This window comes from Schistocerca nitens, chromosome 2 (assembly GCF_023898315.1).
Source record: "Schistocerca nitens isolate TAMUIC-IGC-003100 chromosome 2, iqSchNite1.1, whole genome shotgun sequence".
Taxonomy (NCBI): Eukaryota; Metazoa; Arthropoda; class Insecta; order Orthoptera; family Acrididae; genus Schistocerca; species Schistocerca nitens.
This window is the reverse complement of record NC_064615.1, coordinates 730574166-730590164: the sequence shown is the minus strand read 5'-3', so window position 1 is coordinate 730590164 and position 15999 is coordinate 730574166. Positions and strand designations below refer to the sequence as shown.

The following is a 15999-nucleotide window of genomic DNA, read 5'->3' as shown; positions in this document are numbered from 1 at the left end:
GCGTACCCCACAGATTGACAAATCGCGCACAGAGCTGCATTCGACGTCATCAGTGCCATTTTGAGCATCCTCTATAAAGAATACTTCTGATGTACATTAACTTAATCACGTTATTGAGTCAGTTTTATTTTGACTACACTGTTGATTTGTGCAGCATACTATTGGGATGTGGTCACTGTCCATTTTCTTACTAATCAAACGTGTAACAAGAGCATGTAAGTTGCCGAGAACCCTTCGTTGACTCAATTTCTCAGTAACAGAGGTACATTGTCGAACACATGTTCAGCAATAACCAGACGATTTAGTTAAGACGCTGCTGCACATACCTTCACGATGGTATCTCCAGCGTTGAGGCCGGCCCTCTCGGCGGCGCCACCTGTGGACAGACAACAGGGAGTTACTTCAGAAGGCAGTCAGTACTGCACACAAGTGTTGTATTGTAGAAAGTCATGTTGAAAAAGAGATGCACACGACATGTAGGATTATCAACGCAAAGACAGCGTGTTAATAGCATGGTACAGATACGTAAAGTAGTTGAATATTAAAAATGAACATCTCCACATATGTGAGGCGTAGACACTAGATTTACGTGGAGCACGCGTGTAGAAGCAATGGTGACTGGTTTCAAGAGCAATGCTGTACACAGTAGTAACCCCGCACTGAACATGAAATGCCTCAGCAAACAATTGCGAGCGGCTAATAGAGACAATAATCTTATTTTTACAAGATTGTAATGGATCAGTAAATACTGTAGAGACACCACAACGCTTTCGAAATCCGTCTAATTAACTGAATTTCAGACGTGTGTTGTGAGCCTGCTGGAGTCTGGATCAACGTGGGGGGCCGGTGGCTTAAGGAACTTACACGTGACCATCGTCCTGGTTGATAACGGAATCGGCTCGCAGATTCACATATCAATTACCACACCAGTCCAGCAGCCGTTGTTGACTGAGCGGCGACCCTACCACAAACTATCATCAATAAATGTCGACCATCTGGATTTGTGTACTGGAAGCTGAGCTACGAGCAAGGACCCCATTCGATAGGCTTCCTCTCACACCTTATTACTGTGCAGCTTTGATGGGGCATCGGAAGATGCAACAAGAGTGGTGAACGGCGCTAAGTTGCTTTTAGTGATGACAGCAGATTCTGATTAGCGTCAGTGAACGTACATTTGCGACGTTGACAAGCAGACCGACACTACAGAGTCTATCAGACAGAGACAAACGGGGAAGAACACCGGAAATCTCCATGTGTAGCTATAGCCCGCTGTAACAGCACGCCGTTTTTGAGACGCTGAATCACTTATTATACACACGGAACTCATACACACCATTCTTGGCATTTCCTACAACGTCAAATAGATGTGCATTTCACTCTGGTCAGTGTTCGTTTCAACTCGTCGCCTTACATATTATTCTGCCCGAGCCGTTAGTCAGCTTAGTTTATCATAGAACAGAATTGCTTCATATTGCTCATAGTGTGTTATAAAACTATAATTTGATTGAGTAATGAAAATGTAATGATACTCATAGAGAAAGAGAGATGTAATCTATACCTTATGAAACCATAAGAGTATTAGATATTGGGTATTTAATTACTGTTCTAGCCTTAAATATCTAAATGAACACGAAATGTAAATAAATGCTCTGAGCTATCAGTAAGGGTACTTTAAATAATGGCTACGGCATGAATAGCATTCTGCTCTGGAACAGTGGCAACCATTAGAGCTGAGGACGGCGAAGCCGCTCCCCTTGTCGTTCCGTTCTGGAAACACCTTTTCTACGAGAAGTATTGCACAGCATGCTGCCCCGGTGGAAAGCGCAGAGAAACGATGGCAGGTGTGATGTGGCGTTAACGATTTTGTTAGAGTAATACCTAAACACGAAGTGATTTAAGGGTTGTAAATTTCATTCTGGCATAACAAAGTTAATAATATTCATAAAATATTAAATTTACAAACTGTTTTAAGTCGAACAAACAAGTTGGCTTTCCCAGGATTCGTATCTTCAGGTTGTATGCACATTTTATAACAAATGGTACATTATTTTGAAGAAGGCTGTTTCCCAAAGTGAGTCAGTATTGATTCTGACGTAGTGGTGTACGCTGTCACTGCGCTGTAATGTAAAATGTCATCTATCAGAACGACAGTGAAAGGTAAAAAGTGCAATTCGTAACTTTGCTTCGCAACGACCCCTAAAGGATTTGGAGGAAGTACGATTGTCGTTAAATTGAAAGAGGTGCAAATGCTGTTAATTATATTAAAGAGTTTGTAGGTTAGGAAAAAGCGGGGTTCAAAGTGTTTATATTGTTGATTTAATTGCGAGTTTAAAATTTTAAGTTGCGAAAGAGCGCGAAAGTGTTGCCAACATCACGCTGCTTTGCAGGCAGGACTAAAAGCTCGTAACATACGACGATCAAAGAACGCTATAGTTTACGAATAGGAAACAGTATGATGGGGTCATCAGAACCTGGCAAGCACAAGTCTCGTAACTGTCCTCCACTGAGAACGTATAAAAAATGGAACTGGATATGAACTAGTCCAAATAACCTACATAATCCTTTGGACATTTGAGACTAATGGTGGGTAGTGAAACAAACTATTTCCATCTGAAGCCTCTACGATCTCCTTGCCCGACTGGAAGAGCGCACTGTTGCGAAAAGAACAAGGAAGCTACAACAGACCTGAAATTCTACTTTATATACTAGCTAATGACGCTGTATTACCATATATTTTTTGTTGTGGTGGTCTAAAGTCACAGGACCGGGTTCATGCCGCTCTCCACGCTGGCGTATCATGTGAAAGCCTCTTCATCGTCAATAACTACTTCAATCTACATCCACTTGAATCTACTTACTTTATTCATTTCTTGGCCTCCCACGTCATCCTACCCCCCCCCCCCCCCCAGAAACGCGCGCGCGTGCGTGCGCGCTCACTCACTCACTCTCACACACACACACACACACTCTCTCTCTCTCTCTCTCTCTCTCTCTCTTTCCTCCATAACTAAACTTCCGGTCCGTTGATACTTCACGATGTGTCCTGCCAACCGATACCTTCTTTCAGTCAAGTTGTGCCATAAATTTCTCTTTTCCCCAGTTCGATTCAATATATCTTCAATTACGCGTTCTACCCGTCAAACATTTGGTATTTTTATGTAGCACCATGTCTCAAAAACTTCAATTTACTCCTGACTGAACCAGTTATCGTCCTATTTTACTTCGGTACAAGTCTACACTACGGACAAATGCCTTTATTTAAAACTTAAATTAATCTTAAATGTTAACAAATTTCGCTTTTACTGAAATGCTTTTCATGCTATAGCCAGTCTGCGTTTTATACACACTCTACTTCGGCCATCGTCAGTTATTTTGCTACCGAAATAGCAAAACTAATGTCCCAATTTTGGAGTCTCGTTTCCTAAGCTAATCCTCTCAGCATAGCCCGATTTAATTACATTACATACCAATAGTTTTATTCGAATTTTGTTGATGTTCACTTTGTAACCTCATATGAAGACACTATCCATTCCATTCCCCTGATCTTCCAAGTCCTTTACCGTCTCTGACAAGGGGAAGGTCTCAGACGCGGCCAACCGATTCGGCTCAAATTTGGCAGGTCGCTTGTGTACAACCTAAAACTAAGAACTCTAAGATATTTTGGGTCAACGCCCCCGCAATTTTGAGAAAATCACCCCTATAGGTTATGACGAGCAATCGACTCAAAATTGGAGGGATCGATACATAGTTGTAAATAGAGCATTTTGCATCATCATGTATAGGGTCCGCAAACGCAAACTTTTCCAGAAATCGAGGATAGAAACTTTTATAACTGCCGCTTCTGTAACCACATGGTAAACGCTTTTCGCCGACAGCGCCGATAGCGCAACGGCCAAGGTAACTGGCTGGGAATCGTAACACCCGGATTCGAATCTTGAAGAAACCTAGCGGATGTTATTCTTTTCGTTTGTATTTTTCCATATCTCCGTTGATATTCGTAGGAGAGTTAATAAGGTAAGTAAATCAATAAGGAATAGTAATAATAAGGTAGGCAAACTAATTTCCCAAACGCCATCAGTTAGTAAAGTATTAAACTTTTAAGCCTTGTCACATGAAAACAACTCCGAGTAAGAGTGCTGCGAATTCCTCACGAGGGCTCACAGATAGCCAACCGCGCGACGCTTGTTTACAGCGAGGCAAGGGACAGAATGCACTCGGGGAGAGTTATGTTGTCCCGGTTGCCTCTTCGTCATATCATAGTTGTGAACCTGGAAGAGTGAAAGTGTCCAGCATGAGCCTTATAGAAGTCAATCGGAAAGAGTTGTTTTCCTTCATTAGACTGCCGCGAACCCGGCGGGTACATGTAGTGATTTTTCCATTGTTAATACGCCGAATGAAATACGTTTTGTGAATGAATGCAGTGTTCTTCCGTAAGTAACATATGACGAGTACTGTATGTAGTTTGTAGTAATTAGCTCGTCTGTTTATGCCGTAATAACTAGTTATTGTTAGTTGTGTCATATCTTTCAGGTGCGTAATCTGAATAATGGAGGATGTACACCCTTCGACTAGCGCTGTAATATAAAGTTGGGAGCCTGTCACAGACGATGGCAAGCGGGAAGTTACCGACATTGTGTTTTGGTTTGTAAAAGTGTTGCAAGACAGACGCATTATCAATGCACTACCGAAGCAGGCAGTTCTGTTTCTCGGCGTTCCAGATTGATAGGAGCGGCTATCGTCGAGCGATTTTTGGAGCTGACGAACGAAATGACTTTTGTTGATACTGAAGTACTATACCATGAAGACGAAGAAGAAGATGATGCAGTGGAAGATATCCCGACTAGTGAATCGCAAAATGGCCATAACACTTTGGGAATCTCCACGTCACTGGGAATATGTGCTTCATCTGTCCCCGATGAGTATTACGAACCGGTTACTAAACGATTGAACTACGGCGCTACACCCCTTGAATTAAAAGTAAAGGCGGTAGCGCTAGCCAGGAATCATCCACGTTGGAACTTACAAACACTGCAAAAGAATGGAGCAACAACAGCCCTGAAACGGAAGAAGGACTTCAGATTGTGGGAAAGTGATATCGTTAAAGGAGGGACAAGATACGACAAATACCAGGCGATAAATAAGTGGACATACGACCGATTTGTCGAGTCTCGTTGTCGTAACGAGAATGTAACAACGAGAATACTTCAGGAGTGGGCTGCAGCTGCAGCGCTTCAATATACGGCCAACAAGGATTTTACGTTTGCTGCATCATTATCTTGGGCAAGAAATTTCAAATCGGAGTATAAAATTCGTCAAGGGTACGTCACTAAATACGTCTCTCATAAGGAGGTACAAAATAAAGAAGATATACAGAAAGTGGCGGCTCTTATGACTGGTTTTAATCGTGGTTACGTGATCAACAGGTGAATATTCGACGCAAATTATATCGCATAAGGGAGAAAAACGAACCCTTGTCGCAGTTGGTAGTAAAAACAAACTAACACATTCGTACACGGCGCAATATGCCATCACAGCCTCTGGAAAAGTGAAGTTTTTCCTGTGTTTACAAGAAACGAATGTTACATTTGGTGCTCGGGTTATAGAAGAGGTCATTCGTTTAACCGACTCGTTGAAAAATGTTTACATTACCTGCTCCAAATCCGGGAAACTGACGAATGCGATTTACATAACATTTCTTGAGAATGTTTTAAACCCATACGTTTTTGAAAACAAGTTTTGTCTAATACAGGATTCCTGGAGTGGACAAATTAATACAACAATATATGACACAATGTTTACAGATGGAGAGGGTCAGCCGACGTGCACAGTAAAAGTACTACCGCCGAACTGCACACTTGTGTGCCAGCAGTGTGATGTTTATTTCTATCGCCAGGTTAAAAACTTTATTTCCAGGCTTCAGAATTGCAGTGTGCTTCTGGAAACCCAGCGGGGATTGCACAACCGCACGGATGCAATAACTATTTACAGCATAGTTCATAACCAACTTTCAGCACCGATTTTTCAGACAATGATATCGTATGTGTGGTACGCATCAAAATTAATTACCGAAAAAGACATATTTTTTAATGTAAACGAAGTTTGTTTTACGCCGAATCTTCGGAAGGAACAGTGTAGGTGTCGAAATATTGCATTCATTAGATGTTCTTGGTGCTGTGAGTATATTTGTTTCGACTGTTTATATGACAAGTACCATCCATCTAGTTGTTCGAAGAAAAGTGAGAACACGTAACAGTGATTGGAAGAGCCATTGTAAAGTGACCTGGAGTAACATTTTAGTTGTTTACTATCCCAAGAGTTTTGAGAAATTTATTTGCCTACCTTATTATTATCATTCCTTATTGACTTACCTACTTTATTAACCCTCCTATCCGTATCAATTGAGATATGGAAAAATACAAACGAAAAGAAGAACATCAGCCTGGTTTCTTCGAGATTCGAACCGGGGTTGTCCGAGTCCCAGCCAGTTACCTTAGCCGTTGCTCTATCAGTGCTGTCAGTGAAAAAGTGTTTACCATATGGGTACAGAAGTGGTAGTTGTGAAAGTTTCTTACCTCGATTTCTGGAAAAGTATGAGTTTTCTGACCCCATACCTGATGATGCAAAATGCTCTATTTACAATTATGTATCGATCCCTCCAATTTTGAGTCGATTGCTCGTCATAACCTTTAGGGGTGATTTTCTCAAAAACGCGGGGGTGTTGACCCAAAATATCTTAGATTCCTTCGTTTTAGGTTGTACACAAGCGACCTGCAAAGTATGATCCGAATCGGTTGGCCGTGTCTGAGGCCTTCCCCTTGTGAGAACATTAGAATGTCATCGGAAACCTCATAAGTTTTTATATGTTCGATCTGAAGATTAATTCCCTATCCAAAGTTCTCTTTGAATTCCTTTACTGTTTGTTCAACTTACAGATTGAATAACATCGGGAATAGTCAACGACCCTGTGCCACTCCCTTCTGAACTATGGCTTCCCTTTCACGCCCTGAAGTCTGGTTTTTGCGAAATTTGTAAATAATCTTTCGCTCCCTGTATTCTATCTCTGCTTTTGCACGCTTTATTACAGATTTAATAACACGGGGGATACTCTGTACTAGATACTATATGACACTGGAATGAAACTCGTTGTGTGGTATTTGGGCTGTATGGAGTTTTTTTTTCATTTCCTACTATGTTTATCTTGTTATCTTGGATATTAATCGTATTACACTTTTTTCTGGGAAGGGGGGGGGGGAGCGGGGGCGGGGGATGTATTGCGCTTAGACTAGATAGATGGACAGAACATTTGTCTGCAAACGCCAATAATATCAGGTGGCGTCGCACTCAGACACTCTAAGTCGTTTTGCTGGTCCTGCACTGAATATGCAGACTTCACTAGCAATCGCAGTGACCCTACTCTGGACTACAAGCGGGTCATTCTTCGCGCTGCTGGCCTCTCCCGCTTCTGCGTCAACTGTTAAGTCAGGTGCCGGCCGGTGTGGCCGAGCGGTTCTAGGCGCTTCAGTCTGGAACCGCGCGACCGCTACGGTCGCAGGTTCGAATCCTGCCTCGGGCATGGATGTGTGTGATGTCCTTAGGTTAGTTAGGTTTAAGTAGTTCTAAGTTCTAGGGGACTGATGACCTCAGATGTTTAGTCCCATAGTGTTCAGAGCCATTTGAGCCATTTTTTTGTTAAGTCAGGCAAACTGTAAATGAACATTGTGAGGCGATGTTTTGGTTTTATTTTAGGAGTCCCACCTCAGTGGTAATGGAAATGGCGGACGGAATGGGAAATGGAATGGCTGAGGACAGAGCTGCAATGTAGCACTGAGTCGTAAACGTCACAGACATCAGGCATTATTGCCTGCAGTGCCAGTATTTATTGCTCATCATCATCTCCCGTATCAGTTGATGACACAGGATTGGCACAACGGTAGGTCACGCATTTTTTTGTGTACCACTTCGACGTAATTTGGTCGTCAACATATCAATCGTTATGATGCAATAAGATAGCATGTGTACCACACAGCGTGCAGTAGCCACGGGAGTGATACAATGACGATTCCACTGCAGTAATACACTGCTAACAACAATTTATTCTCTTCTGATCAGGTGTGAGATGCGATGGAATGATATAATTATGTGATCGTCATGAACGAATTGTGTAAGTAGCTTAGGATTTAAATTTGCAAGAATGAGAAATGTTGTACACTGTTCCGTGGATTACTTCGGAATGTGTAAATTCTGTGCACTGCAATATCGTTTTCAATGTAGCTAATAAACAGCTGTCCCACAGCGCACTTTATTGACACTTTGGCCCACAGGCTGCGTTCACAGTTGCACCAGCACGGGCGTCAGATGACGTTGCAAGAGGTCGCCCCACAACTTCGGCTGACTGCTTCGCCATAATGTATCCGATCTCCTTCGTCATTGCTTGGTGAGACCAAGGAGATTAGAATCTATTCTAACCTGTATGACTCGAAAAGACCGTGGCGATTACTGTACACTCTCTCTTCAGTTACTGGAATAACTAGCAATTTTTACGAATATATCAGATGATAAGAGAAACTGTGTATTACATACTCGACGTGATTCGTGGTGACAACGAGAAGCAAGACTGCAAACTTTCTGTGCAACTTCAAATAAATTCAGCAGAACCGACATTTATCAATCTTCAATGACTGTCGTTCAACATATGTGTAAAAGACAAACATAAATTTTACAACATGATAATCTGATACATTTGCAAATCACCGCATGCAACAAAATCACCACCCTACTGGGATAAAAACACCAGGAAGCAGTAATAGCAATCCACAAACAGCTAGACAATCAATCTATCACTACCCAAAAAAATTGGTTACACAAACTTAAGCATAAAGTTCGATATACCTGACCTTTGTACTTGGACAAATACTTTTTTGAGTTTATAATCTAGGCCTAAAGCTGCCGATCAGATTTTGCTTGTCTGGCAGATGACAGGCTACATTAAGTACAGGCATGAGTCTGAAATGGCTATACAGCCACAGAACATCAACATGTAAAATAAAGTTCAATAAATTACTACTAAAATTTTAAGTTGGTCTAAACTTATGGTTTGCAATAAAATAGAGATTTCAGACCATACTCTCCGAGACATAACCTGTTGTTATCTTTCTCAGGCCACAAACAAATCCTTTCTTGTACTCAAAAATCCATGTTTTGGGTGTGGGAATGTCGGCCGATTCGTCCGAAGGAAATAAACTAATCTGAATTCCACCGAGCGTCGACCGAAGACTGTACGTTCGACCGTTGAGATACGTTGCACTGAGTGGTGTACTGATTTGAGAAATTGGACAACGTCGGCGGAAATTCCCGGTGTCGGTGTCACTTTGACGTCGGCCTAATGAGATACTTGTCTAGGTTTCAAGTCCGAAAGAGAACTCACCAGTTTGCATGTCAAGTTACGTATTTCATTTATGGAACGATACTTTAATACTCTTTCTTACTTCCTTGGTTACAAAAACAGTACTTAACTAACTTGGCGTACGTTCTCTTAAGTTTGTTTATTAGTCACTGTTCGTAGAACAACATGGTGGGCGGGGAGGGGCGGGGGGAGGTTGTCTTCAAACCGACGAAAATAGGTACTTAAAGACTTTGCCGCTACCTCCTTACTACCGCACCAGGAGAAAAACTGATCCGCAAATCGTTATTTAGTAAGTACGTTGTATGATTCCAGCCCGATCTACCTAGGTGCTATGAATTTTGAACACTGCCCCTCACAGGTTTTAGGCGAGGAACATGTAAGAGGTGACTATGATGTCTTACCGTTTATCCCCTACTATACGCAGCTTACGAATTCCCATACGGCGTATTCGTCAACGTATATCCTCGTCTCGTCGTTCTAACGCCAGATAACCAGACCAATGGTCGCGCCTGCCGCGAACGTCCACCGTAACTTACATCAGCGTGTGCTCTCGGGTGTCAAGACAAACGTGTCGTATCTCTGTGAAAGTTGTAATCTATCTGTCCGTAGTGTCAAGTATCTAGTAGCGCGAGGCAAAGGCAGTCCCGGGCAACTAATGCAACAGGCTGTTGGGCACAATGCTGTAACACGCCAGGCCGGGCAATATCACTGGACATAACGTCACTTACTACCTCGACGTAGATGTATGCGACTGTTCGAGTAATTATTTTTCATGGTGCATTAGAGAGCAACTGTTTGTTAGATGCTACAGTGCGTCCTTAAGTTGTGACATGCTTCTGCATCTGCAGCTACCTATCTACACACGTACTCCACACAAGGCATTGTGCAGAGGAGGGCAGACGGTACATGGTACCAGTATTTTCCACTTCGGTTTCCATTTCATTCTGGTACTAATCGAGGGGAAAATGACTTTCGATATGCCTCTGTTATGCCGTAATCTCTCTGAGCCCAGCCTTGTGATCCCAACGCGAGATATACGCTAGTTTGAGCATAAAGGTCCTACGGTATTCTCCCAATGCAGATTCTTTGAATTTACCCTACAGCCTTTCGCGAGAAGTACGCCACCTCCCTGGTACGTATTCCAACCCAAGTTCCTTCAACATTTTTGTTACACTGTCGAATGTATTATTCGGTTACGACCCTAGCAGCGCGTCTCTGAATTCGTTAAACTCCTGCTGTCATGCCTAGCGTACTTGACAATGACTCCAAAAAATGGAACAATGCTCTTGAATTGGTCGAACACGTATCTTTGTATGTGTTTTTCCTTCACAGATGAATTGCATTTTCCCAGCATTCTTCCAACAGTTTTATTTTCTGTTCTATTTCCGTACTGGGTGAGCGAAAAATGATTGTCTATTGCTTCTGTAGGCACCCTAACCTCTCTTTTCTCAATTCGAGAGCCCTAATACTAGTAACGATTTTACATGATCGTCCCATTTGGTATTGCTTCTTACTGCTCCCCATAAATACTTATACCATATAATGTTATCTAGACGTTCACTACGAGTCTTGTAATCAGATACTACTGGGTTCTCTCTGTTTTCTACAGGCGTTTCCTTACATCTATGTCCGTTTAGAGAGCTGCCGTACATAAAACCAAGTAGAAATTTTGCCCACGTCTTCTTGTAACTATTTACGATCGTCCAAAGACGATACTTTCCCTTTTAAAATATCTTCAGTGAACTGTCTTACTGTCTTAACCCTGCCTTGTACGTCGTTTTGGAAGTCCGCTTCCTTGGGGCACATCCCACGTTACTTTCGTTTCTGCGGAATATTCGCCGTCCAGTATAACGTACTCGCTTCTGTTGGTCAAAAATTCTTTGACCCAACCACAAATTTTCGAATATACTACGTATGGTCTTATCTCGTTAGTATGATTTAAATAATGAAAAGCACGTATTGCGTACTTTTTCATGCTTAGCATGATGCGCGTCTCGAAATCTCATTATCAAGAACAAATATTTACATAGATATTTTATATGATGAAACTTCCTGGCAGATTAAAACTGTGTGCCCGACCGAGACTCGAACTCGGGACCCTTGCCTTTCGCGGGCAAGTGCTCCACCAACTTAGCTGCCGAAGCACGACTCACGCCCGGCACTCACAGCTTCACTTCTGCCAGTACCTCGTCTCCTACCTTCCAAACTTTACAGAAGCTCTCCTGCGAACCTTGCAGAACTAGCACTCCTGAAAGAAAGGATATTGCGGAGACATGGCTTAGCCACAGCCTGGGGGATGTTTCCAGAATGAGATTTTCACTCTGCAGCGGAGTGTGCGCTGATATGAAACTTCCTGGCAGATTGAAACTGTATGCCCGACCGAGACTCGAACTCGGGACCCTTGCCTTTCGCGGGCAAGTGCTCCACCAACTGAGCTGCCGAAGCACGACTCACGCCCGGCACTCACAGCTTCACTTCTGCCAGTACCTCGTCTCCTACCTTCCAAACTTTACAGAAGCTCTCCTGCGAACCTTGCAGAACTAGCACTCCTGAAAGAAAGGATATTGCGGAGACATGGCTTAGCCACAGCCTGGGGAATGTTTCCAGAATGAGATTTTCACTCTGAAGCGGAGTGTGCGCTGATATGAAACTTCCTGGCAGATTAAAACTGTGTGCCCGAGTTCGAGTCTCGGTCGGGCACACAGTTTTAATCTGCCAGGAAGTTTCATATCAGCGCACACTCCGCTGCAGAGTGAAAATCTCATTCTGGATTTTATATGATATTTTCATGTGTGTTATTCTGTCTCTCTTGCCGTGTGTTCCTAATGTCAGTATTTTCGTTTCTTTACGAAGAAGTACTGTGCGCCCGTCTTTATGCAGAAATTCACACACACATTCAAATGGTAACACACTCACTGTTTAGCCCAGTCAACGAAGACCAAAAACGGTCTAACAAAGGAAAACACCCCTGTAGTAGCAGTGTCATGAATAACATACTTAAAGTTCCCACCGGTGGGAGGTGGGCGTTAGAAGGGGGTAAGCTGGAGTTTGAAGAACATTGTTTTATGTTCTTCTTGAGTAACTTGGAAACTATAGCTCCTAGCGAAAATGTTACCAAATGGTTCTAAGCACTATGGGACTAACAACTGAGGTCTTCAGTCCTCTAGACTTAGAACTAATTAAACCTAACTAACCTAAGGACAGCACACACTTCCATGCCCAAGGCAGGATTCGAACCTGCGACCGTAGCAGCAGCGCGGTTCCGGACTGAAGCACCTAGAACCGCTCGGCCACAGCCGCCAGAAAATGTTACCCAGTACAAAAGTAAACTGCTCTAAACTCCTTACAACATCGTTCCTATACATTTTTTGCAGTGGGAGTAACAAATTCCGCGTTGCAGCGGATGGAAAAATCGCAATTATAAAAAATATTGTTTTAAAGATACCCAATTGTTTAACTTTAAATGAAATGGTTAGAAACAAATATTAAACGTCTGTACGACGTCTAAGCGCATAAGAGACGTATTAAGGGATAAAATTTGTTCTGGGAGTGGAACAGAGTGGAAGGGGTGTAGCTGGAGGGCAGAAGCGCGTGGGAAGGGAGGTCGCCTGATCCGTGTTCTTGCGGTGCCCTCCTTCAAACGTCTGCAAACTGGAGATCGAGCAGATTACTCCAGACTATCTACCCCACTACGCCACAAGAAGCAACTAAAGGGCGTCTGACAAGGTTATACCAGCCCTCCACAGTGCGCCTTTTGAATCAATGACGACGCAGCGTGCACAGATGCCATGGAGGGTGGCGGGGGCGTTAACACTACTTGCTAGGCAGGTATAAGTTGCTAATAATACAGCACGCATATGGACACTAGCTACGTAAATCTCTGACACTGTTAGAGGGGAAATTGATCCTTAACAGTCCTATAAAGCAGCTGCATTGTTCTTCCGGGAAAGAGAACTACCCCCTCCCCGACTGCGCTCGCTTTTCTGTTTACAGACTCCCCACCATTTCCTGTCCAGTTCACTTATGTGAACACATAAAACAACTTCACTGAGCTTGTGCTTATACAGTGGAATTACATTCAGTTTATTACGTGAGTACTTACTTGCAGTTGTTAAGTACGCTTTATGTGAATAAGCTCAACAGCTGCAGCTGTCAGCTTTCTACCACAATGACGAGCCTATCCCAAGGGTAACATAGAGTCACATAGCCATTAGAAAATGTCGATTTCACTGTCTCTACCATCACTCTCTGAAATACTTTTCACAGTATGAGGGGTATCAAATACATCAACCCAGCCGAGCTCGCTCAGCATCTGAGGCCCAGAGGTTCAAATTATGTCCGTCTAGAACAGAAGTACGTCATCGAGGTGTTTGGTAACTTCCGATATTTCAACCCAAGTCAATGCATCACAGCAGATCGTTGTTTTATAACTGAACATGATCAGTCGTATTCCATCAGATTCACTCAAACCCATCTTGGACGATATACTGCGGATGTGTGGTGACTCCATTCAGTGCAGCCCACTCTGTAGGTGCCAGCTATTCCTAAGTGAAAGAAGTTTATGCAGTCTGATAGTTACAAAAATAATGGCGAGGGAAGTGTAGTAACTTCCTGGTTATTCATTAACTCACCACCAAGTGACTACAACACAGTAACACGGCTTTACAATACGCTGTCAACGACAGACGCTAGGAAGCTGTCATATTTACCAATCCAATCCCTTTCCCATCAACACCACAAAGGTCACTGACATCATAACACTTACAAATGATAGATTTCTCAGCCACTGTTTACAGCAACGTACTTTATATAAAAGCTCACTTGACAACTGCAACTAAGTTCCCACAGAATAAACTGAAACGAACTGCACTACAGAAACATTTTCTCTGTAAAGTTATTTGGTTTAGTCCCATAAGAGAACTAGACAGGAAATACTGGGAAGGTATAGTCCGACTGTGACCTAAAAAGCGACCAGTGCTCGCAGCGGGGGAGTTGCTTTTCCTTGAAGAACGCTACGCCTGTCGTAAAGGATTACAAGAACCAATTTCTCTCTGGCAGTGTAAAACAGTGTACAAAGATTTCCGTAGATTGTGTCCATATGCGTTTCTTTTGTTAGCATTATTGGTAAGTCACATGTGTATTCCAATAAGTTTAATGAACTTTATGGAAAATAAACACACCCATGCATGTTTGCGCACTTCAAAATGGTTCAAATGTCTCTGAGCACTATGGGACTCAACTGCTGTGGTTATCAGTCCCCTAGAACTTAGAACTACTTAAACCTAACTAACCTAATGACATCACACACATCCATGCCCGAGGCAGGATTCGAACCTGCGACCGTAGCAGTCGCACGGTTCCGGACTGCGCGCCTAGAACCGCGAGACCACCGCGGCCGGCTGTTTGCGCACTGCGTAGCCTGTGATTCAAAAGGCATGCTGTACAGGATGCCAGTACAAACTGTGAAACAACTGATCTTGCTTCTTATGCTGCAGACAGAGTGACAAATTACTTGCTCGATCCTTAATTTGCAGACCAATGTAGGAGGACATCGTTAGAACGCACTTTCAGGGACATACCTTCCCCGCATTTCTATCCCACACACCCCTCGCCCTATCTTATTACTAACGTGAAACACCATTAATCCCGCAATACGGCTCATCTGCACTTAGACGTGGTACACACATTTAATATTTGTTTTTAATCCATTTCATTTAGAGCTAAGCGGTTTTATGCCGTTAAAACAATATTTTTAATAATCCGGTATTTTTCCACTTACTGCAACAGGGAATCTACTCGTGCTAGAGAGAAAACTGATAGAACCTTACTGTAGGAAATGTAACGTAGTTTAATTTTGTACTGGGAAACGTTTTCGTTATAATCACTATATGTGGAAAAAATATTTGAAGAAATTAACCGAATCACTATCTCGATTGTATTTGAAAAATTTTCTCCCTTGCTTTTTGTGGTACGAGGTGCATTCAGGTTCTAAGGCCTCCGATTTTTTTTCTAATTAACTACTCACCCGAAATTGATGAAACTGGCGTTACTTCTCGACATAATCGCCCTGCAGACGTACACATTTTTCACAACGCTGCCGCCATGATTCCATGGCAGCGGCGAAGGCTTCTTTAGGAGTCTGTTTTGACCACTGGAAAATAGCTGAGGCAATAGCAGCACGGCTGGTGAATGTGCGGCCACGGAGAGTGTCTTTCATTGTTGGAAAAAGCCAAAAGTCACTAGGAGACAGGTCAAGTGAGTAGGGAGCATGACGAATCATTTAAAAAAAATGATTCAAATGGCTCTGAGCAATATGGGACTTAACAGCTGAAGTCATCAGTCCCCTAGAACTTAGAACTACTTAAACCTAACTAACCTAAGGACATCACACACATCCATGCCCGAGGCAGGATTCGAACCTGCGACCGTAGCGGTCGCGCGGTTCCAGACTGAAGCGCCCAGAATCATTTCAAAGTTGTTATCAGGAAGAAACTGTTGCGTAACGTTAGCTCGAAGTGCGGGTGCGTTGTCTTGGTGAAAACAGCACACGCGCAGTCCTTCCCGGACGTTTTTGTTGCAGTGCAGGGAGGAATTTG

General features: G+C 43.0%; 1 protein-coding gene across 1 annotated transcript in view; it reads right to left on the bottom strand.

Moving 5' to 3' along the window:
• Nucleotides 1–15999, bottom strand: part of LOC126236934 (uncharacterized) — a 557773-nt gene that overhangs the window by 369626 nt on the left and 172148 nt on the right. The window contains exon 3 of the mRNA XM_049946620.1: nt 327–376. Coding sequence (XP_049802577.1) covers nt 327–376 — 50 coding nt within the window. The remainder of the gene's footprint in view (nt 1–326; nt 377–15999) is intronic.